Source organism: Acipenser ruthenus, chromosome 4, assembly GCF_902713425.1.
Source record: "Acipenser ruthenus chromosome 4, fAciRut3.2 maternal haplotype, whole genome shotgun sequence".
NCBI classification, from domain to species: Eukaryota; Metazoa; Chordata; class Actinopteri; order Acipenseriformes; family Acipenseridae; genus Acipenser; species Acipenser ruthenus.
Window position 1 is genome coordinate 10,459,699 of NC_081192.1, and position 25,414 is coordinate 10,485,112.

Genomic DNA, 25,414 nt, shown 5'->3' on the forward strand with positions numbered 1-25,414 from the left:
TATAAAAGATTTTTTAAAAAATGTGCCAGTGTACCATAAACACCCAGCCTTGTAGTGCACTCCACAGCAATGACTTATTGTCATCTGCCACCCAGTCTTAAAAGCAAGTACTTTTGGTACCTAAACTAGAGCATCAACACCACAGGGAAGGAAACCATATTAGTATGCTAAACTATACTGCAAACTGTTTATTAAATCATGTAGGCCAGATGCGTGGTATGCAAGTAACTTTTCAATTTTGCCATGGTTTTCTTTTTAAAATAACAATCTGCATCTATTCGTAATCTCTTTAATAGAATATTAGGAATATTAATGTAAATGCATTGTGATGTATTCAAATGGAATTAGATTGTGTAATGCAAAACATATGGTCACCAAGCTGTAGTATATATATATATATTTATTTTTAATAGCTTACATTTATCCATCAACATACAGTACAGTACCCATTTCCATACATGGTAAAGTGCTATGGGGAATATATCAAGGAGAAATGCATTACAAAAATAAGACAAATTCATCATGTTTAGAAAACAAAAATCACCCTCCCCACAATGTAGTTCTAAAATACCTATGTTAACAATTACATGAATGCAGGTTTGTAGGAACTGGGCACTGTTAAGTCTGGCAGTGCTGTGGTTGTTAATATGTACAAAGGTAAAAATTAACTACCGGTGAACACACAACCAAAACAAGTGTGTTAACCACAATTCCACACATTAAGAAACATAAATCATAACCATGATTTTGATTTGTGCCTCCTGGCACACTCCGAAATAGGTATTACAGCACAAAGTAATAAAGTCACACAGAGAATTCCAGTATTTTGACCTAGATATCTAAATAATGATTTTCAAGTTAATTGTAATTCTAATTGGTTACTAAAATATAATAAACCAAAAGCCATTTAAACATATGCAATTGAAACTATAAATATGCAGTGCAGCAGAAGCATACCAAACAACTGGCTACCCAGAATGATTCTCTCCATCAAGTGCTCAGTACAGAAATCAATTATCCCAATCCTACCCCTTTAAATAACTGTTAAATAACCTGCATCGATTTAAACTGTAAACACTTTGAGTATTCATTCAAGCACAACTTTCAGCGTGTTATTGTTCCACGGTAAATAAGCTAAGAATTCATATTAAACACATCACACTTAATATTTACATTTGAATAAAAATGTATAAAAACTGTTAATTTGCTCAGTTAACTCATTAAAAAAAAAAAAAAAAGTTTTAAAGTAATTTAAAACTTCTGAAAAGAAAAATGAAGAATACTGTAATATCTAATATCAGTAATACACACATCATGTATAGTTGTCAGTCAGATCACTGGTAATATTGTTTCCCCCAAAGCTTGTATTGAAGACTAACAGTCTTTACATTTCTTCTTTTTTTTTTTTTTTTTTTTTTAACTCCGTAGACAATCCCCTTAGTTGTCACCTTAACAGTAAAGAGTACTACGTAGATTTAACCTACTTATTTTTTGCTAGGCAAGTTACTAAGCGAGAAAACAAACAAACAAAAAAAGACAGTTTAGGGGATACTCTCACACAGGCTGCAACCAACACAATTTAGATTATGATGCTACAAAAAAAAATACTGCAGTTATCCATATCCAGACATCCGTGTATCTCAAATCAAGTCTGCTCTGCAAGTAGGTTTAAAAAAAAACAAACAGATTACACATTATGGTTTCATTTAAAATATTTGTAAGTAATGTAAAAGAGTGGATTTCAGTAGAGTGTGAATCATTTAATATTTCAAAGCTGACATTACATCAGGATGCATAAATGTTTCTCTTAATTGTTTTGTATTATACAAATTCATTCTAAAAAAAATGTGTCCTGATTTCACCATTAATGTCTTTCAGGTAATTTAATATGACAACGTGCATATAGATCTTTCAGGTTCCATAGAAAGAAACATTCAAACACATAGGTCTAATGAAAGGAGATTGTTAGATCCTTTAACCTATGCCTGACAGGCATTTACACTGGCACCTCACATGGCCACCTAAAACACAGAACTGTAAAACATTAAAACAATCATAATTTAGTGAAGATATGCCGTGAACACAGTGAGAACAACTACGTGATCTTTAAGAACTAAGTAGTAACACTTTTGTGGGTCCTTGCAAAATGTTCCAATACTTCCCCATCTGTGAAAAGCTAATGTAGAAGTCAGATCTATTCTGGTGGCTGTAAGACATGTACAAGCTTGGAATGCCCATGCAGGTAAGTAGTGTTCCCTCCACAATCCACATACTGGTACCTTTCCTGAGAAACTTGCTCAGTATGGCCAAAATATGCTGTTGTCACCGTTACTCTGTTAGAGATGAAAAAGTTAGAAAGAATACAAGATACAGAGAATAATCTATTACAACAATGCAATAGAAAACTAACATCTTCCACCATATTCCACACATGGTTGTGTAAACATGTACGTATCCCAATGACTTATATTCACCTGCCATGTTTGAAAAGTTCAAAATTAGCGCCATCAATATCATGAAAAAGTTCAAGTCTTAAAAAGTTTCATCACAATAGCAGACAGGCTTCTCTAGGTATATCATATACAAGAAATAGAGTGACTAGTCCCAGGTTTTAGAATTACCTTCAATAAAGCATATTTAAATGATCTGCCACCATATTGATGATTGTTTTAATAATTCTTCACAATTGGTGACGCAGTTCTCTATATAAACAAGTTCAACTCTAGTATGACATAATATACAGCTCCGCTGTAACCCAATCTCTGAGGACATGCCATCCAGAGCAGGGAGTAAAAACATTTGTTTCTCCAATTTATTCTTCAACGCATTACCACACTGTATACATCAGAGAAATCATAGATTACTTTTACAATTTCAACTTCAAACGAGAAAGAAAGGTTTGAAATAAAAGGTCCACTTACTGCATCATGACAACAATATTATGTACTTTTATGGATGGCAATGTGCAATAATCACTGAAAAATAAAAATGATAGAAATTATTAAAAAGTGCATATTTATTTATTCCTGCATAAGGGCTATATTGAATGATGACTTAAAGGTAAGAGATTAATGAATGCAAATATATCAAATTTAGAAATGTTTTAAGATACTTACTACATGTAGCTCAACTCATCAGCAATTACTGTAGGGACCATGTAGTCAATCTTTAAGAAAGACAAAAAAATATATATATATGATTTTTATTAAGTACATCAAAGCCTAACACTTCATTAAAAACAGACACATAAACAGAACTGTGTTTGCCTAAAATGACATAAAATATAGCTCATTACCTGTGTTGTTTATTTTATACAGCCTTTTTTGCTCATCTTTATCAAGGGTGCCAATAATTGTGGAGGTGACTGTATATATATTTATATATATATATATATATATATATATATATATATATATATATATATATATATATTATATATATATATATATATATATATATATATATATATATATTTCCCTGCTACTTAAATAGAATATAACTTCTCTTGAAATGATTGGTATAACAAAATAATCAAATTGAAGCTCTAATAAAGGGAGGTCATAGGATGCAGAATATACAGAACTACTTACATTATTTCTCACCAAGAGCTTCAGTTATTTTGAATGGCTGAAAAAAAAAATGCTTCTACAAGTACAATGACTGGAATCCATCTATACCTGATTCATGTCTAGAGGTCCAATTGAAGTAGCATTGCTCAACCGAGATTTTCCAATTACAGTTTTAGAGAACTGAACTTGCGCACTGATGTTTGCCACTTCCACAGAATAGTAGTTATTGTTTGTTATGTTCAAGGTACTCTTAAAAACAAAAACGAAAGAAAGAAAAATAAACATTGTGTTAGAGCCATGAAAGACAGTCATATTTTCTGCTTGAATGTGAAAACTCATAAGTCATTCTCACTGGCTAGCAAAAAGGAATTCACTGCACTGAACTACATTTTGATATTGAAATAGATAGTGTGCAACCACCTTATAACAATTTTTTGTTGCTTTTAATAAAAACTGCTGTCTACATATCTTCATTTTGTCCTAGGCCTAGTTAAGAGAATAATTTGGCAATAACTACATGCAAGATAAAAGGCAGATGTTTTTGAATCTCCGTACTGCAGCCTGATAATTATAAGGGTGGGGTATTACTTTCTTTTTTTTTCTTCATCATTTAGAAGTTAGACGTGTTTTCCAACGATATTTGGTGCCACTCAAATTTCATATGGAGAGGATTCATTTTAAATACAGAAAATTGAACACTGTACATTTTTTTTTAGGTTCCCTGGTACTTTGCGAACATTTGTGCAATCGCTGTGCTGACAGATCTAGTATCTGCAGAAGGTATGAACGTGACATCAGCACAAAACAAGCCAACTGACAGAAGTGGACAGTCCAAGGCATCAGGAGACACCTCAAAAATTACACTGGACATTTCCATCAATGCGTTCCAGAAGTTTACCAAGTACCAACTAAAGCATCAGAATTTTCAGTGAAATATTTATGATTCAGACTTGGCATTAGGCAGTGTTTAGCTGATGGATAGTACTGTCGCACAAAGTCACCAATACATACCCCTCTGCAATAAACATTGGCTGTCCAGCAAAGCACAGAGCTCTGACAGACTCATTAACAGTAATTCTGAGCTCTCTTTTATTAAAGCGTGTGTAAAAGCTGCAGAAATGGATTGCTTATCTCCCAGTTCACTTCCTTGTTTTAGTCTAATGTGTCGCTTACTTTCAGTATGCTCTTTTAATCTGTCAACGTGAACATGTAACTCAATGCAACAGTATTTGGAACGCAGTGCACTTTGCCTAACCTGGCCCACTTCTGCTATTTGACTTGGAAACAACGCATTCTTTTGAATACTGTAAAGCCACAAGTATTTGTGATCCTTTTATTAGGTGTTTCTCACATATTTTAAAAAAAAAGCAAACATTTTTGGCCCGAAAATCTAATTCCACGAACAATACATACTTTGTATATTGCAACAGGTTACCAACATTTCTGGAGCAAAACAGGTTTTATGAGTGAGATTTTCCAGACATTTTGGTTGCTAATATATTTGGCTTTACAGTATTCATAAACTGATTTACTTTTTCTCCCCATTCCACATCCACTCAAAATATTATATTTTCGTGTAAGTATTTCAACTTAGTTTTTGATCATGTTAGTTACTACAGACAGCACTTCTCACAATAATCTGACTTTGACTGGCGACTGGCCAACGGAATCAATTGACAATGTGTTTGTGAAGCAACAGAGAACCAATCACGTGCAATGTTTCAATGTTATTTGATCCTCTGTCTAAACGTATGTGCTGTATCCTGCAGGGGTGTGCAATTAAAAAAAACAAACAAAAAAAACACTTGTTGCCCAAGGGACAAAATGCTAGAAAAATCTACTTATCCTTATTAAGAATCTACTTGCCCCCTGCCTGTCGCACAAAACACACACAAAAAAGTAGAACATAACTTCTTGGATTTGGTTTTATTTAACAGTGAACACAATCAATCAATTAGTGATTAACAGCAACGGGCTGGTTCATTAAATTCAAGATACACAAAAGTTTCCCTGTGATCCCACCTCATCTCAACAAATTCATAACATACTTTAAGGAAATGTTCCTTTTAGTGCAGTTTGTAACACATTTGCTAGTGAATGTAAGTAACATAGTAAGAGTACAACTATACTAACCAATACTTGGGAGTTATTCAAATATAAAAATAGCTTCTGCCTGTTTTTTCCCCCTTTCCTCTTTCTCTATACACTAAATCTAACACCTGATGTACAGGTGTTTTAGTTTGTTTCATCAGATATACGAAATCATTGCCAACTATGACTGCTGCTTTGTGAAATTCTGATTTTTCTTGACATTCTTTGTAACTGATGAACCCCAGATTTTTAAAGGACTTGTGTATAACTTGTCAAGTTTTTTTTTTTTTTTTTTTACTGTTTTTCTACCAATGTGCACGCAATATTTATAGTAGGCTCCATCAAATTCTGCAAAGACAAAATAGTTTTTTTCCTTTTTAGTTCCTTCTTCTGCCGTGACGTCAGCGACTCAGCCATCCTGTCACAATACTGTACAGATATATAAGCAAATCATTCTGCCGTTATAAACATATTTGTCAATCTTCATGTTTTAATAGTTTCAGAAATCGATGGATTGTGCATGTCCAATAAATAACTAATATCGCTTCTGTTCAAATCTAGTAAAAAATTTAAAAAAAAAATAAGTTTTTTTTATTTTTTTTATATAGCGTTTAAATAAAAAAAATATGTAAATATCAAACTAGGTTAGCAACACTAAAATCTAAAGAAAAAAAAAATCATTATTTTATTTGCCAGAAGTGATAGGAGTGGGACGTAAACACTTTTTTAAATGTTTGTGCTTTGGTGCTAGACTTCTGCAGATCAGTTTTCAGGAACTTGCGTGGCTCTCTACAATATACTCAGAGTGTCTTTCTAGTAACAGAATGAACATAGGACAAATAAATAAATAAAAACTACTTGTCCGATGGACAAAGCATAATGGCAAAACTTCTTGTCCCTCACACAAATCTTGTGTCCCAGATGTCGGGCGATACAAATTGCACACCCCTGCACTGTAGATCTGCTTATTACAATGTTGTGGAGTTCAAAATAAAACAGCATTTTAATCAAAATATTGTGTATTTCCGAAAAACAAATAGTACCGGGAAAATACTGAATGGTAGACTAAAAATCGGGTATAAATCAGTAAAAACCAAGGTTCAGTTAAAAAAAAAAACAACCCTGTAATTCTTCGGTAAAATTCAGAAAACTGGAAATGCGGAACACTAAGCATACTGTACTGTTGATGGCATACCTGCAGGTGTCATCACTGATTTGCATTGGTCTAATAGTACTAGAAATGAACAAGAACACTTACTTTGATAATAGACCATTTCAGCAATCACAAAATAAACCAACTCCCACCCAAAAAAAGGGTTTTATATTGAATATTTTATACTGAATTACATGCCCATCTTTTGTGTTTACAATTACAAAAACAGTAACTTGAGCCACAGATTGAATAACCAAAATGAGGTTGCCTTGGCCAGCCAGACCCCCAGCCCTAAAAATATTTCCACCTCACTAAGCTCGGCAGAGGTTTCCCCACCATCTCCTTAGATTTCCCTGCTGTTTAAAATCTTAACTACATCCCTGTATATCTTACTTTTCTAATTACAGGTATATAATCAAACAAAACTAACAATACATTTGGTGACTGATCCATTAGGTATTTAAAGTATGCTCTCTAACCATATTTTGTTGAGCTAATAAAATACACTGGCTTAGGCTGTTTCACCCATGTGCCCCAGTCCATAATCTTGACAGACATTGCATTCAAAATTACTGGTTTTCCTTAATATTTACATCAATAACCAAATATTAACAGCAAATATACAATAAACGAAAGATATTGCAATATAACTTAATTTCTCTTACTGTAATGTTGAGATAAACAATACTCCGACCTTGGTCATAACTGACATAGGCAGACTTAATGCCTACATAGGATACATCAATGGATCGTGGAAACAGGAAGAACAGAGCCAGTCCAGAAAGAAGTAGGCAAACCATCACTGCAACTGTCACATACAGCTTTCTACAAAGAACACATCAATAAAAATGAATGTCCATTTTAACTGGAAAGAACAAAATACAACAGAATGATGGGTTTGCTACAAACTGAAATCAGGTGTACTTACGTCCTCCTTGGTCTCAGCCTCTGATCACTGTACGGGATCAATGCAACAAGCTGGTTTTCCTGGCCTAAATTCAAATAGAAAGTGTGCATAAATAGCTTATTGCCCTTTATAAAATACAGGCTAGCACACAAAATTAACATTTCAATTCCCTAGTTACTGTCAGGTTTTTTTTTCTGCTACATCCCTCTGTTACGAGGCCTACAGATATAAATGTTAGATTACTGATGGTAACATGTCTGGTTCAAGATCAATATAAAATCTCTTCATAAACTAAAAAGAATAATGATGACTAATGATGACAAAATGCACCACTGAATACAAAATGAGTTTCTATGGTAAAATGACTTTTCTTATAATCATGAGTCTGTACAGTATCTTGCAAAGTTTCCAACAGTGAAAAACACATTTAGATTAGTAATACACAAAATCCTGTATGACACGTGAGTCACAGTCATCAGCCAGTGATAGGGATTTGCAACTTTCCTTCCAAAGCTTTCAAACTATCCCTCCATAGCTTTTAAACAAAACAAACTGTAGCTTTCATTAATTAACTTAGGTTTATTCCTGCCTAAGAGGTTTATTTGCTGTACATTTGTTTAGATATAATGGACAGCCATTGTGCCATTAATATGTTGTACTATATTTTAAATCGTAACTTTTTAAACTATCAGCATTTTAAGGGGCAAAATCACAAATCATATAAAGTGAAACCTACCTCTAGGTATTCTCCCTGTTCCTTGACATGTTGGGCACGTGACACTGTCCCGTCCAGTGAATTCGACATATGGAAATTGACACGCATCAGCATTTTCTCCATCTTTAATGTGACCTTCTGATTGTACCGATCCATTCCGGTCCGATATGTCAGATGAAGATGTACAGCTGTCATCTTTGTTATACAGTAGCAAGTGCGAGAAAGACTTCCCCATGGTTTAAACTGTCACGTGAACAAGATAAACAAGGTGTTGCTGACCTACTAGTTATTTACACTCAGTTTTGGGTGCAGCAAATGAATGGGCTGCAAATATAGTCAAATAATAAATAAATCTAATCAAGCACTTCTGTGGGAAAAAAAGGAACCGCAAGGTGGAATTAATTTATTTGTATTATTCTTCTTCTTCTTCTTATTATTAATATATGGATTGGTAGAGGTTATCATAACATCCAATCGGTAGAGCAGACGAATTTGATGTGCCACATGATCAGTTACTAATATATATATATATATATATATATATATATATATATATATATATATAACAATATGAAGAAATATCCATGTATGTGACATAATAGATTTGCTCTTTGTTCATACTTAGATTTAATGTTGACATGAAGTTATGCCATTTTTTTTTATATCAGAGATTACACAAATTTGGATTAACACATATTTCTAAATTGTTGCTGCATGATATAAATAAATACTTTCCTAGCTACCGTACTCTGTAGTACTCTCATATTCACAGATAAAAAAGGCCACGCCCATTCTTCTTTTGTTTTATAGCCTCCAATGCATCTGTTATCGTTTTACCCAACTACGCAAAAGTAAGACATGACACGTTTAAATAGAAAACAAACCAAAGTAATTGTTTTAGGCCCTGGCCAAGCACAGTAACAAGACTGTGTTATCGGTGTGCAGTACAAACCGGTATGCATTTACACAAAACTCTAGAGAAACGTCTTTATCATACTAGGAACTAGAAATAGAAACCAATGCTCTCAATGTATAATTTTTCACATTATAGTATTGGTGCAATCGTTACCTTACAATTCCACAACACTGCAAAAGCCTTTCTTGCGCGTGAGAACCTTTGTTTATCTTTCTGCTGCTCAAAGAAGCATGCGCACTCCCTCGCTGCGCGATGACGTAACTATATAACCAACCCCTTTAGACCAATGGCTCAAAAACTTAACCGCAATATCTTGAAACATCTGTGCATTTATTGTAGCATTTTCTATAACGTTATTTATTCAAGCTACTACTGTTTTATGAATATATCTGCACCTTTCTCTGTCATCCTGACTTGACTGAAATCACTGTATTATATTATAAATAAATATTATCCCAGTGCTCTCAATAGAAGATCTTTCTAATTGTGAGGGACAGTCCCAAAATGTAAAGATCAAGTCCCGGTCCTGGGCTTAATGCCTGCGGGACGGCATTTGTCCTGAATTCGTAGACACAGTGCAATCTTACAGTTTAGTGCCAGTCAAACCATAGCACCGTCTCTGCCGCATTATTTTGCAATGCCTTGTACACTCGCTCGCTCGCCAGTTAAAACAATACAAGGAAAAAAAAAGAAAAAAGAAAAACAATGTATATATCCAGGCGCGCACCCAGAAACCTTTCACATGGTACACACAACTGAACCACACCGACATCTTATCTCATGTCATGCAAATAACGACCCTGCAGCGAAGCGGTAAAGTGTTTCAGAGTGCTGCATTTCTGTTCTTTCCTGAGTTTCCCTTTTTCTAAATGAATAAACACAGCGCGCTGCCATCGAGACAGATCAGCAACTACAGTGACAGCCAAATAGTCTACAACAATAAAAGCTACAAATAAACCTATTTGAAATACAGACTTAAAGGAAAAACTAGCTCACAAATATTTTATGATGGTTCCATTTCTAATTATTTCACTCTCACAATCACAACTAATCATTACTCCTCCCCCCAGGAAACAGTAAAAAAAAAAAAAAAAAAAAAAAAAGTTAAAAAAATATGGAACTATACCCCAGCATAAGAAATGGCAGGTGTCCCGTTTTTGCATTTTGAAGGTTTTCACCCTATGTATATATGCTTTTTGTATTACATTTAATTTGTGAACATGTAACTTTACTTATAAAAGTTTACCACCCACAGTATTTTTGCATTTAGCACAGTACTCTCGTTTTGCATGTTTATTAATGTGCTTTATTACACTTTGCTGTGCTTTTACTACGGTAAACTTGTATAAGGGTTTACATGGACATTAACAGGTAATATGTAAAGAAATTCTTGCCACAGTCATCTTTGAAAAGTGGAACAGCGCAATTAAGTATGTTCTCGTGTTTTTCTTTTACGGATCTTTGGTATAAAAACAGCAACATTGCTGTTATTTCAACAGGGTTTATTTATTTATAGTTTGATGGAGCAAGATAAGAAATGGAACACTTTCCAATTGGTGTCTCAACAGCTGCAATGTCGAATTTAAGACTGAACATACTTATCAGAGTTGTTGACTGAACATACTTATTACACTATATAACACAATTTTTGTTCCTGGGTAGTAAGTGTTATTTCCTAATTGCTTATGCCTCAAAAGTATAGAAAATGGCTATTATTCCCCACAAACTTTGCTTTTGTGACCAGGACAGTGATATTTTGAAATTTACCTATTTCCAATGAGAAAACGGGCGAATTTGTGTCTTTTCGTTCACATAAAGTCAGAAAAAAACAACATATGAATCCAAATTAACATGTATTTATACTAAAGTAATACAAAAATGACTACAAAAGATTTAGAAGTGAGTAGTTTTTCGAATTTTACAATTATACTGTAAATCACTTTCACGAATCAGCCCCCAAATGTAGTCTCCCATCATGTTCTCGTTATACTGTCCTTGGTAGCGGCGTTCAAAGTCCAGTATATCCTGGTGGAAGTGCTCGCCTTGCTCCTCCGAGTACGCTCCCATGTTCTCCTTGAATTTATTAAGATGAGCATCAAGGATATGGACTTTGAGGGACATCCTACAGCCCATTGTGCTGTAGTTCTTCACCAGAGTCTCAACCAGCTCCACATAGTTTTCGGCCTTATGTTGCCCAGGAAGCCTCGAACCACTGCGACAAAGCTGTTCCAAGCCGCTTTTTCCTTACTCGTGAGCTTCTTGGGGAATTCATTGCACTCCAGGATCTTCTTTATCTGTGGTCCGACGAAGACACCGGCTTTGACCTTTGCCTCAGACAGCTTAGGGAAGAAGTCTTGAAGGTACTTGAAGGCTGCCGACTCCTTATCTAGAGCTCTGACAAATTGTTTCATAAGGCCCAATCTGATGTGCAGTGGTGGCATCAGCACCTTCCGGGGGTCCACCAGTGGCTCGCACTTGACGTTGTTCCTCCCCACAGAGAACTCGGTCCGCTGTGGCCAGTCCCGCCTGTGGTAGTGCGCCTTGGTGTCCCTGCTGTCCCAAAGGCAAATATAGCAGGGAAACTTGGTAAAACCGCCTTGGAGACCCATCAGGAATGCCACCATTTTGAAGTCTCCTATGGCCTTGATGCCATCTCAGAAAAATGCAGATATGTATCCACTTAGGCAGCTGGAACTAAACTGAACTGGTGGGCTTAAGGCCCCTGTATTTATACTACTATTTATATTACTGGAAAGTTCTTGAAAGTTCTAGAAGTTACTCCAAGTTTACTCAGCACTGAATCTATCTGGAATGTTCTGGAAAATAGGTACATTTCAAAATATCACTGTCCTGGTCACAAAAGCAAAGTTTGTGGGGAATAATAGCCATTTTCTATACTTTTGAGGCATAAGCAATTAGGAAATAACACTTACTACCCAGGAACCAAAAAAAAAAAAAAATTGTTACACGGTGTTATCAAAGTGGCGAGTCGAACTCGAGTCCGAGTCACCGACTCGAGTCACTTTTTTATGGACCTGAGACTTGACTTGAGCCTTGAACAGACTGACTTCAGACTTGACTTGGGGCTTAACCTACTTTAATTGAGACTTGACTTGGGACTTGCTGAAAATTATTTGACAAAGATAAAAATTCAAACGCTACACCTGTGTTACGGCTCATGTTGCACTTTCGCTCTGCTCCTCCTCTTGCTCTCTCTCCCTCTCCCTCTTGTGTGTGTGTGCCTGCCGGGTCGAGGTATGACACAGGCCCGGTTTTTGGGATGGAACCGCACAACAGTCTCGCGTTTTGATTGGTCCACGTCTGCCACATGAATATGTCGTCACACGAGTGGAAAAGCGTGCAGGCATTTTTTTTAACATTGTAATCAGGAGAGAGAGAGAGAGAGAGAGAGAGAGAGAGAGAGAGAGAGAGAGAGAGAGAGAGAGAGAGAGAGAGAGAGACTTTGACTTTTAAGATCCTTTATTAAACATTCCAATTAAAATCCATTAAAAATCAATAAAGGTAAAACACAACAAAAATAAGACTTATCAATATTAAAAATCTTAAAATACATCATGTTCTCCTTAAAAATAGATTTTAAACAAAAAAAGGATCATAAAAAATCAATTGAAAAAAACAGTGTTTTCTTTCTGTTAAAAACAGATTAAAGTCAAAATTAATAAAAACACTGTAAAACAATAAAAATAAAATTAAAAACTAGAACAAAAACTGGAGCTCCCCCTCCTCACTCACAGCACACAAGGCGTCTCCCACACACCACCTCTCCTGGAAGTCCTCTGGGTTATTCTGGGCCGCTTTGGTTTGCAGATAACGTCCAAAATTCTGGGCCGCTTTGGTTTTTAGATAACGTCCCAAATTCTGGGCCGCTCTGATAACATCCCAATTTCTGGGCTGCTCTGGTTTTTAGATAACGTCCCAAATTCTGCATTTTCGAATTCAGGCCAGTTTTTGAGATATTCTGCTTAGCTGACAGCCGAGTTTCTAAGTCATGCATGCACAGTTTACCATAAACTGGACCGTTAATTCATTTAAGAGTAACCCTTAGTACATGAATCAAAGTTAATGTATTTTTTACTCTCCCCAGAAAACATTTAGGAACATGGTATACCAAAAAAAAAAAGGACATCTCATTTGCTTATGTAATGTCCATCAATATATAGTGAGGCATAGGGGTTTATCAGAACTTCTGGGTTTAAGAGACCAGTGCCCTTCAACAACTTCAAATAAATCCTATTGTATTGTATTAGTCAACATTTCCCTTATCTACAGTTTATACTGTAGGTCAGGGGTTTTCAACCTTTTTTTGAAACTGTACCCCTTCTATCTGGAGGTTTCAGCTCGAGTACCCCTTTACAATTTTCGCTCAACTGAACGGTACTTCAGTTACAATAAAATGGAGAATAATCTGATGACCCCCCCCCCCGTTTATTTAATAAATTTGGGTGACAAACTGCTGGTTTAGGACAGAACAACAAACAGTAGGCTTAATTCTTAAAACTTTTAACTACAAGTATTTGGATGCACACCTATTTTTTTGTAACTTTGATAGCCTTTTTAAAATTTTGACAGCCTTTTGTAAAAGTGAAGGCCTTTTGATACCCAGCATTCACTGCAATACACTGATATTCTGATAGCACAGCAATTCAAATGAAGTTTGTAATTGATTGTGTTCCTCAAATACACAATAAGAAGTGATATTTATAGGGTATACAGTTATACAGCGATACAGTGGTTTCGGACATCTAAGAACAGGTACTGCGAGCATCTGGATTCATACCCAGAGGTACTCTGTAGCCTCCTAGGACATTCACAACTTGTTTGACACCCTCTTGTAGTTGCCCATTTCTGCATATAAAATGCTGTTTGTCAATCTCTCTTTTTTCTTATAAATCAGTCTTTGCAGGAATCATTCCAAAAACACTTGAATCAGTTAGGGACTACCAGTTTGACACTACAGGCCTTTAAATTGCAGTACCAATTTGCAGGTTGCTAAGTGGTTGCGTTCCTCAAATTTGCACAGCAAAGTGATATTTTAAAGAATAGGGTATATAGTGCTTTGTTTCGCCTCTGCTCGCTTTTGGTGCAAAACTATGCTCCGATACACTCAAGCTGATACTGTGATCACAAAACACTTGGAATGGACTTAAATTGGTGCTTCTGTTGCATAAATACACTAAAAAATGTGCACATTTCAGGTCTTATATATAATGGACATTTTTTGTATGTATTTTGCTATAGGAAATCGCGGTCGGGGGTGGCCCTCCTGTCATACCCCATGAGTCCACAAATCCTGGGCCAACAAACTCGCTAGTACTCTCTTTAGATGCACAACAGTCTTAGCTAAAGAAAATGGGTTCCTTCGAGTTCGTACGACCCACGACCGCCATTGGCTGAGCCTTACCCCGATGGTGTTTTTCTAATGGGATTTGCCATAGGGAAGGGGGTGGTCTCTTATCGTACCCGTATCTCCACGACCCCTGGGCCAACGAACTCAGAAGGGCACTCTTTGCGTGCACAAGAGTCTTAGCTAAAGAAAGACATCAGCCACGGGTTCATACGCCACCCCACCGCCAGACGGTGGGTGTTGCCCCAAAGGGGTTTTATAATGGCATTTCCCATAGACATTTTTCAGGGTGCTATATCTCGGGTTCCGGGGGTCCCCGAGACTTGAAAATCGGTACGGGGGTCCACCCCGGGGCCCCTGTCGATCCCTCCAAGTGATGTGTCCCCAGCTAGAAAGGACACCAGTTTAGACTTTTTTTGCCAACCTGGAGCTCAAAAGCTATTGGAAATGCAACCTTGACATGTCATCATGCTGAAAATGTGTAAATTTGTTGAAAATGTAGCATTTGAAAACGGGTGGCTCCCTGTGAAAGAGGGCCCTCAGACATGACCCTAGGAAGTTCAACCCGGTTTCTAGGCCCCGGGGTCATGGAGATATGACCCGAAAAGGGTAGTTTTTGGACATTTTTGACAGGGCGTATCTCGGGTTCTGTGGGGGTTAGGAACTTGATTTCTTTTTTGCGGCGGGGCCCCATGGGGCCCCGCACAAGGAGTCATCATTTTCATGGTTCAGATGCCAGGACAGCTTGGCAAGTGAATTTTTTCGTCATAACATGAGTTTTTGGGTGAACCACCACACCGTTTTAGGGGGTGGTTTGGGGTGCTCCCCTGAGTCTATATCACTTTGAATGGTGGTTCTACATGCAAAATGTGAGACTGTTATGCGGTTCCATCCCAAAAACCGGGCCTGTGTCATACCTCGCCTGGTCCCTGTCAGCTCTGCCAGATTTATTTTTTCCAACGCCCCGCCAAATTAAAAAGCAGCCAAATTGTGTTTTTTAAACCAGCCAAAAATCTGTACTTACATTTAAGACTTAAATATTACAAATACACAAGTGTTACACAGGTAAGTAATGTTGTAAATGATGTATTTATTTATATATGCACTTTGATTGTTTGTTTCTCACAATTTACAGTACAAGCACTGCTGTTTCTTATGTGATGAGATGAAATGCGGTAGATCCACGATTTTGTTTTTATTATTATTTTATTCAGAAGGTGTAAAATTAAATTGTCCGGAACTGTCGGCGTAGTCTATAAAACAATAAATAAAATAATACAGTCTAATTATATTTGTACTGATAAAGTTCTTAATTTGTTACACATTATATATATATATATATATATATATATATATATATATATATATATATATATATATATATATATATATATATAAAAAATTTTATTTCTTAGCAGACGCCCTTATCCAGGGCGACTTACAGTATATATATATATATATATATATATATATAAACCACGACGGGCCGTGCGGTGTCCATGATATATACCACACCTGAGGTGGTGTCACCTTACAATAATTGATTTTGAGTTTCAGTGAACAACGAAATTTCAATGTACCATTTGTAATTCAGTAATATGAGAGAATTGGTCACTTTTGCATTGTATATATATATATATATATATATATATATATATATATATATATATATATATATATATATATATATATATAATGTACATTATCTCCCTGCTTTACAATTAAAGAAGAACCCCGGTTAAATGTCTCCGGGCTGTATATCTCCCGGGAGTGGTGAACAGGGCGGTGGACCTCCTTTTCAGGGAGGGTTCTTACCCGTCAGAATGGCGACTGCACTCTAAGGTGGTGCAGTGGATTTGGTAACGCTTTGGGGAAGCCCAGGTTGACCTCTTTGTCACGGCAGAAACAACCCATTACCCCCTGTGGTTCTCCCTCTGCAGCTGCTGAAGTCCACTAGGTGTCAACGCCCTAGCGCACGAATGGCCCAAAGCGCCTTTATACGCTTTCCCGTCTATACCGCTGCTCCCTGCCTTCCTCGATAAGGTCAGGAGAGAGGAAGCGACAGTTCTCCTGGTGGCCCCCAGATGGCCCAGGAGAACCTGGTTTTCAAACCTCTGCCAGCTGCTGCAGGGCCAGCTCTGGGAGATCCTGCTGGGCATGGATGTCCTCAGCCAAGCGAAAAGCACCCTCTGGCACCCAGAACCGGGCAGACTCCAGCTGTGGGTCTAGGGCTCTCAGTTGCAGTAGTTAGTACACTGCAGAACACTAGGGCTTCTTCCACAAGAGTATTGTACACCTATAAGTGGAAATATTTTCAAAACTGGTGCATGCCCTATAGCAGTTATTTTACAGTTTCTGCAAGATCTGCTAGAGGCGGGTAAATCCCCCTCTATGTTGAAAGTGTACCTAGCAGCCATATCTGCTTGCCACATTCCCATCGACTCAGTATCCCTAAAGGGTGCCCGGCGATTACGACCTCCTATAAAGGACATCCTCCCTGAATGGAGTCTAGATGTGGTACTGGAGGCTCTCACGAAGACCCAATTTGAGCCCATAGATACCATAGAGCTGAAATATCTCTTTATGAAGCCTTTCTGTTAGCTACCACCTCCGCTAAGCGGGTCAGTGAGCTACAGGCACTGTATGCACGTTTGGGATGATGGAAACAGGGCGTCGTTGCGCACGAACCCTGCTTTCCTCCCTAAGGTGACTACAGCGTTTCACTTGAATCAATCAGGGGAACTGGAGGTTTTCCATCCCCCTCCCTTTGCGGAGGAGTCGGATAGGAGGTTAAATTCCCTCTGCCTAGTTCGGGCATTGATATGCTATATGAATAGAACGAGAACACTGACCAGTTCTTCGTTTGTCATGGTGAACAGACCCGCGGTCAAGCCCTCTTTAAGCAGCGACTGTCCCATTGGATTGTGGACACAGTTTCGACTGTGTATACTAATGCCGGCCTACCCCCACCTGGAATGGTGGCCACGCACTCAACCAGAGGTATGGCTACGTCATGGGCCCTCTTCAGAGGTGCCTCGTTGACCGATATATGTACTGCGGCTAGCTGGACTACCCCGCATACGTTTACCAGGTTCTACCGACTTAATGTCGTAAATCAATGCCTTTAATAGGCACTAGGTCACTAGATGACGGTAGCGAGATGTCCCTCAGATGCTGTCCGCTCATTCTCCCTCACGGCGGCTCTGATATACTTTCCCAAAAGTATTCAATTTGGAGGTCATTTTCGAATTGAAAGGGAACGATAGGTTACGGATGTAAACCCGGTTCCCTGAAAAAGATGACTGCCAATCTTGTGAGGTCGCATCACTCACATTCGCGAGCTCTCCGCACAGTGGCTATTTTTTACCCCGGTCAGGCGGGACAGAGGACGTCACTCTGCAGAGGGGCCTATCGGCAGCTTTGATATAAAATGCTCATCAAATACCTGACAAGCAGGCATATCCCAAAAGTATTCAATTTGGCGGTCATCTTCTCTTTCAGGGAACTGGGGTTACATCCACAACCTATCGTTATCATCCCATGTAGATTACAGTTAAGATAATAATTGCGCTCATGTGTCAACCAAGATGGCGGCCTGATGCATTTTTAGGTAAAGCTTTTCAAAATCCACATCTTGGGAACCGGTGAACCGATTGATCTGAAACTTCATATGTATCATCAGCAACCAAACCTGCTTCAAGTTTACTAAGCAGAAGTTGCTGTGATACATTTTACTATCAAAATGGCTGCCACCAAATTTGCCACAACGTGCCCAAACATCAAACTGCTTCTGTTTGAAAACTGTTTAACCAACTAACTCCTAACTTGGTAGGCATCATCTTGGGGACAATGGAATTCTACTATGGCAAAATTGTGTTATTTCATAAAACAAGATGGCGGCCAGACCTATGTTTCGTTCTCAAATTTAAAACCACTTCAGTTGAACACGGTTTTAGTTGATTAACTCCAATGTTGACAAGCATCATCCCTATGTCAAGACAATTGACTTTTTCAAAAATGGTGTTTGTGCTTAAACCAGCCTGAACAGCAATCTCCAACCAACAACTTAATGCCGCAGCTGGTTCAATACAATCTTTCACCTGCAATACCAAGCCCCAATCTGGCACTGTCCCGTCCAAAATGACAGGGTTCCAGCCGGCTCCAGCACCAAACCAACCAAAGAAAAGGGCTTGTAACCAGGAGGTCCCCGGTTCAAATCCCACTTCAGCCACTGACTCATTGTGTGACCCTGAGCAAGTGACTTAACCTCCTTGTGTTCCGTCTTTCGGGTGAGACATAGTTGTAAGTAACTCTGCAGCTAATGCATAGTTCACACACCCTAGTCTCTGTAAGTCACCTTGGATAAAGGTGTCTGCTAAATAAACAAATAATAATAATAATTGTTTGGTTGCATTAATTGTTTGGTTGATTATAACTAGTTTCATTGGCTATGCAAGTTGTTGTAATTTACATGCTCTTATACAGTAGCATTTTAATAATAAAAAAGAAAGCCATATAATAAGAAGGGTAAATCTGGTATCGTTAAATTGGTTTTATCTTCAAAATGTGTTTCACAATTTACATCTAATTGTTTCTCCTAATGCAACTGTATGAATTGAATGTACTTACTTTTATCTAATCCACCACAAGATGGCAGTATAAGATTCTTGAATTGATTCAATAAACATTCTAACCATCAAACTATTTGATTGTTTCTGTAACCCTAAAACAAAAGAGTAAAATAGGACACACATTTAAAATGTAGTGGTAATGTTTTAATGTTAAATTAATAAAATGTAATTTTTGAATTGTAGAATAATTACATTTTATAGTGCTTACCAATTCTTAAATGTCTTACATATGTTAACATTCTTACTGTTCCCTCCTTGTATTTTGCTGGGAATCTCTTGGTTATTTGTAGATAATCTCTTGGTTATTCGTTTGTTGTATTTCAGCACTATAGATAAACTGCTGAATTCTGCTACCTGTGATGTACATGGTCGTGAAGCTTGACCACTGAACTGATTTTGAACTAAAACACTAGTGATTAGGCAACAGAAATCAGCAGCAGCCTCTATAGAATAAATATCTGCATATTCTAAATGAAAGTAAAAAATAAATACAAGAAACAAACACATAAGAAGGGAGGCACGATAGTGTTGCTTGTGCTAATAAGAGGTAAGATTTACTTTTTTTAGTTTTTAGTTTCTACTCCCCATAATGCTTTATGGTGCCAGGATATTCTAAAACAGATTGCAACAGAAACATGTCAAATCATGACGTCTCATGCTGAGGGAACATATTTCTTTCCTTTCATGCAATCTCTGACAATATGGAGATTTTTTTAAAATAATAGTTTAAACAGATGAAACTCAACCATATCTCCCCCCTCTCATAATTGATTTTCTCAGCACTAAATTAAATTTGCTGGTTCTGTTAACAGGATTAAAGTGTAGGCTGTTTTCCAACTGTGGTAACATCCTAATAAAATCAAAACGCTACCTTATGCAGTTTTAGTCTCAAATCAATATTTCAGCTGCATGCTTTCCATTTCATTCTGTCCGCATATAGGGTCTGGTGTAATTATTCATAAGTATACTCTTGTATGTAATGTTTTTTCTTAACTGAAAAACTGAATGTTCAAACAAAAAAAGTTTTGGTCCTTTTTTTTGTTTTTACTGAATAAAATATTCTTTTGATAAACGTTTCCTAGATTCCTAAAGCCATTGCGATAAAGTCCTTGCTTAACCATACATACTCTAATTGCATTGCCATATTCATAATTCATTGAACACCCCTTTAGCACTGCAGTATATGTGGCAGGGTAGTGTTGTGGACAGGCTGGCCAGTGGAAGACTGTAGCTCAGCATAGCTGTGCACTTTTATTAAAAAACAAACAAAAGATTTAAACAAGCTAGGCAATCCAAATACGACACCCATGCAGCGCTATCACAATGCAGTGGGAACGCAGACAACCTGCTGCTCCTAGTCCTTTCCCTAAACTAACCACCAACAACAAAGGGACTGCTTCCTCTGTTGAACCACGTGGTTGGGCTTAATTGATCATCAATTATTCAATTAAGACCCAGCCACATTCCGCACATGGCTTTGGTAGGGATGGGCTTTTAACCCCATACTTAAATTCAAAATATACAAACTTGATTTCTAATATAAACACACACAATCAAACTATTTACATACATGTAACCTTGTTCAGCATATTTATTAATACTTCTATTGACAACCACAGTCCCTATATTGTATCCTATCCTAAAGCGGACAAGGGCTGAATTTAGTGAAGGTTTTTTTTTTTTGTTGTTGTTGTTATGAATACAATGTGAAGAATAATGTCCACCAACCATTCTTTATTTATGAAGTGTTATTACATGCAGTTTGGCTGGGGAATATAGATTAAGGCACATCTCAGTGTTTTGTCTAAATTATTCTCATGGCAATTACACTGTGAAAGAATATATGGTAATTGATCTCTAGTGTCATTGTCTCACATGTCATTTCACAGAAGGCTGTATCATTTCTGTCATGTTTGCCCTGTTTACCAGATACAGAGGAATGCAAACGTTATCTACTATGCCTGGGGATGTAATACATACTAAAGGTCTAAATTATTTTTAGGAATTAACCCATGTATTTCCACATTTTTTATATATATTTGAAACATGTAAACTATAAATACACATCCAGATATAATTGTGCTCCTTGGCTTCAGGTAAAATGTACTTTTAGAAACAACTTATGTGGAGTATATTGTTTCTCGCTAAAAGAAATGTTGTTTTTAATTTCACAAAGTGAGTACATTTTAATTTGATTTAAATGGGAGAAACGGGTCTATTCATAGGGGTCAACAGCAAAGTAAACAGAATACAATTGAGTGACGAAAGACAAATAGTAAAAATGTGCAGTTAAATGAGCACATAAATAGTGACGTTTAGATTTTTTAAAAAATGCTAGCAAATAAAGCAGGACACTGTTAGTTTTATTTCCATAAGGTTGGTATACATCGTGTCTCTGAACCTACTCTCAAGCTCAAACTAAAACGGTTGAGTTAAAGTACAAAAAGGTGCCCAAAAGCAAAGCTGTGTCAGAGCCATCCTAAAAGTGTAAAAAGGGTCAATCTTAAGGATGGGGTTAGAACTTTAATCAGATAAAACTAAACATACATCAAGTAGACAAACATTTGCCTCCATTTTACATAGTGTATACAGCTATGGCCAAAAGTTTTCCAACGCCCTATCGAATGAACACATTTTTGCTTCATGAAACCTTTTGAATACTGTTACGTTAACATATTGAATTACATACTGCTTTGCAGTTTTCCATACACTTAACGAAAAACAGCCAACAATTTTAAAATGTCACATTTCAAAATCTAACAAGAAATAATGGACTACTATTATGGCTTCCGGTAGACTTTTGCTATATCATTTTGTATTTTCGATTACATGATGTTAAATACAATATCTAAATTATGTTCACATATATATATATATATATATATATATATATATATATATATATATATATATATATATATATAAAGTTTGAGAAAAAGGAAAACTTCTGTGTACCAAAATTATTATTATTATTATATATTTCTTAGCAGACGCCCTTATCCAGGGTGACTTACAATTGTTACAACATATCACATTATTTCACATTATACAGATATCACATTATTTTTACATACAATTACCCATTTATACAATTGGGTTTTTACTGGAGCAATCTAGGTAAAGTACCTTGCTCAAGGGTACAACAGCAGTGTACCCCACTGGGGATTGAACCCACAACCCTCCGGTCAAGAGTCCAGAACCCTAACCACTACTCCACACTGCTGCCCAAAATGATCAATAAGAAAAAAGAAAAAAAGAAAAGGATATTTCAGGTACTTAAAAAGGTAGAATAATTGATTACAAATCAATTATCAGGACGTTTCGGACTACAAGTCCTTCATCGGCTGAATACAAAAAAACAGTACTTTAAGAAGTTGATAAAAACAAACAAGTAGTCTTTTAAACAAAATTCCAGAATGTTGTTGATGATGATGATGATGATGATGATGACCTTAGAACAGAATGTTCATTCCAAATGGCTCCAAAGTGCCTAGTTTGAAAATAAGTTCACATTCCTTTTGTTTCCTGACAGCATAGGTTCCATAGCATTGAACCATCCCACAAATTGTGATCTCTTCTATAGTGTGGTCAAACAATTCAAAGAAAGGACGAGTTGGGCTAGTTGCAAAAGAATATCGGTTGCAGGTTCTTTTACTGTCCGTTTATCAAGGAAGTATTTTAGAGCTTGTAAACCGTCACTGTTGGGGATAACTGTGTAGAGGCTTTTCTCCTTTCTTTGAATTGTTTCTCATTTAATGGAGACTTTTATAAACAAGTTAGAGGTGTCAGTATGGGAACAAAAATGGGGCCTTTTTATGGGATGGATAGAAAATAAAGTTTTTCAGCAGTACAAGGGACATACACCAATGTTATATCTTAGATACATTGACGACATATTTGGCATCTCAGATAACACTAATGAAGATTTAATGGATTTCATACATTTTATTGACCAATTTCATCCAGCTCTAAAGTATACATGGAACATTTCTAAACAAATTTCTTTCTTAGACATTACCATCATGGTTTCTAATTGTACCATCAATACCACAATCTTCTACAAAGAAACAGACTCTCATTCATATCTAAGATACGACTCCTCACATCCCAAAGCTTGTCGCAACTCCATTCCATACTCCCAATTACTAAGACTGAGATGCATTTGTAGTGATGATAGTGATTTTTTGAATAAAACAAATGACATGTGTGCATTTTTCAAAAACTGTGGTTTTCCAGACACTATACTTAGAGAAGCTCAGTTAAGGGTATCGGCAATAAACAGAAAGGATGCCTTGTACAAAACCAACACACAGAATACCAACAATCGTATTCCCCTTGTTCTTACATATCATCCTATGACCAAAAAAGTACAACACATTATACAAAGAAATTTTAGCATTCTTCAAGATGATCCTTCTACAGCTCCTATTTTCAATAACCCTCCTCTAATGTCATACAGAAGAGACAAAAATCTAGGAGAGCATCTGGTCCACAGTAACATTCGACTCAATCTGGACAGTCTTAAGGGTACGTTTCCATGCAATAGGTCACGCTGTGCAACTTGTAAATACATTCACAGCAACACATTAGTTAAGGGAGCAAAATCCTCATTTACTATCCATGATACTTTTACTTGCATTAGTAAAGGAATAGTATATTGCATTGGCTGCATCAAATGTTACAAGCTATATATTGATTGGTGAAACAAAACGACGCTTTGCTGATCACTTCGTGGAACATCTGAGTAGTATACAAATTAACAACTCTACCTTTCCTATCGCCAGACATTTTAACAGAAATGACCACACCATAGAAGGCAGCAGTGTGGAGTAGTGGTTAGTGCTCTGGACTCTTGACCGGAGGGTTGTGGGTTCAATCCCCAGTGGGGGACACTGCTGTTGTACCCTTGAGCAAGGTACTTTACCTAGATTGCTCCGGTAAAACCCCACTGTATAAATGGGTAATTGTATGTAAAAATAATGTGATATCTGTATAATGTGAAACAATGTATAATGTGATATCTTGTAACAATTGTAAGTCTGCTAAGAAATAAATAATAATAATATAGAAGACATCACAATTTGTGGGATGGTTCAATGCTATGGAACTAATGCTGTCAGGAAACAAAAGGAATGTGAACTTATTTTCAAACTAAGCACTTTGGAGCCATTTGGAATGGAGCACTTTTCAGCAATCTATGAAAACAAATACAAAAAGGAAAATGTGACCAACTAAGTCTTAACCAAGCAAGAGTTACTGTTTGAATGGATTTGCAAACGAGTTACCTCTGCAAACAGCAGGAGATGACAGTGCTGTTCATGACGACCGAAATCACATTACTGTGTTTTATTTCAATCTTGAGCAGTATGTAACCAAGTATTTAAAGGTTTCCCTTCACATATTGTAGTTGTTACAGCACCTTCCACAATAATCACATTAGCATTTCTTGTGAAGGCTCAGACAACATGAGCATACAACTCACTATATGGTGACATATATTCTCACAAATATGAAAATCTTTGTCCATCTCTTTATAAAGAAGGTCAGTCGAGTCCCAATTAAAATTTCTCTTAAGTTATATACAGTATGACCTACTGCTGTTTGTTATAACAAGTGATTAGTGACTGATACTGTATATCCTTACAGCTTCTTATGCCACACACCGAAAGTCCCTTAAGGAAATTATGTTTTATGAATATTTGTGTTATCCCAGTTTAATGTCATTTAATGTCATAAAGATTTAAACCCATCTTTAATCTGCTTGGATTTTGCTTATCATGTTAATGACAAGCAGTGTTTTTTTTTTTTTTTTTAATTGTATTTATTTATTTTTTAAATACAAGTGTATTATTATTATTATTATTATTATTATTATTATTATTATTATTATTATTATTATTATTATTATTAGCTACAATATATAAGCATGCGGTTGTCTTGTATAGTCCAATTCAGAAAAATATAGACGACTACTTTCATTTCAGCAAATCTGAGACTCACCCGACGCCACTTTTTGCTGCGTATGCGATGGCATTAACTGGAAAGATACCAATGCGTTGTTGGCGGA

General features: G+C 36.6%; 1 protein-coding gene across 3 annotated transcripts; it reads right to left on the reverse strand.

The window, feature by feature from the left end:
* Positions 1–1,389: 1,389 nt before the first annotated feature.
* Positions 1,390–25,367, reverse strand: LOC117399673 (transmembrane protein 106B-like). Of its 3 annotated transcripts, none has more exons than XM_033998996.3 (8): positions 25,348–25,367; positions 8,457–8,678; positions 7,742–7,805; positions 7,479–7,638; positions 3,678–3,818; positions 3,117–3,166; positions 2,922–2,975; positions 1,390–2,333 (listed from the first exon to the last, which is right to left on the reverse strand). In XM_033998996.3, the coding sequence occupies exons 2-8, from the start codon at positions 8,668–8,670 to the stop codon at positions 2,195–2,197; spliced, it is 822 nt and encodes a 273-aa protein (XP_033854887.3). In that variant the 5' UTR covers positions 8,671–8,678; positions 25,348–25,367; the 3' UTR covers positions 1,390–2,194. The 3 variants fall into 3 exon arrangements, with proteins under 3 accessions (XP_033854887.3, XP_033854885.3, XP_033854884.3); XM_033998994.3 differs by lacking the exon at positions 25,348–25,367 and adding an exon at positions 9,510–9,820; XM_033998993.3 differs by lacking the exon at positions 25,348–25,367 and adding an exon at positions 9,505–9,793.
* Positions 25,368–25,414: the final 47 nt, after the last annotated feature.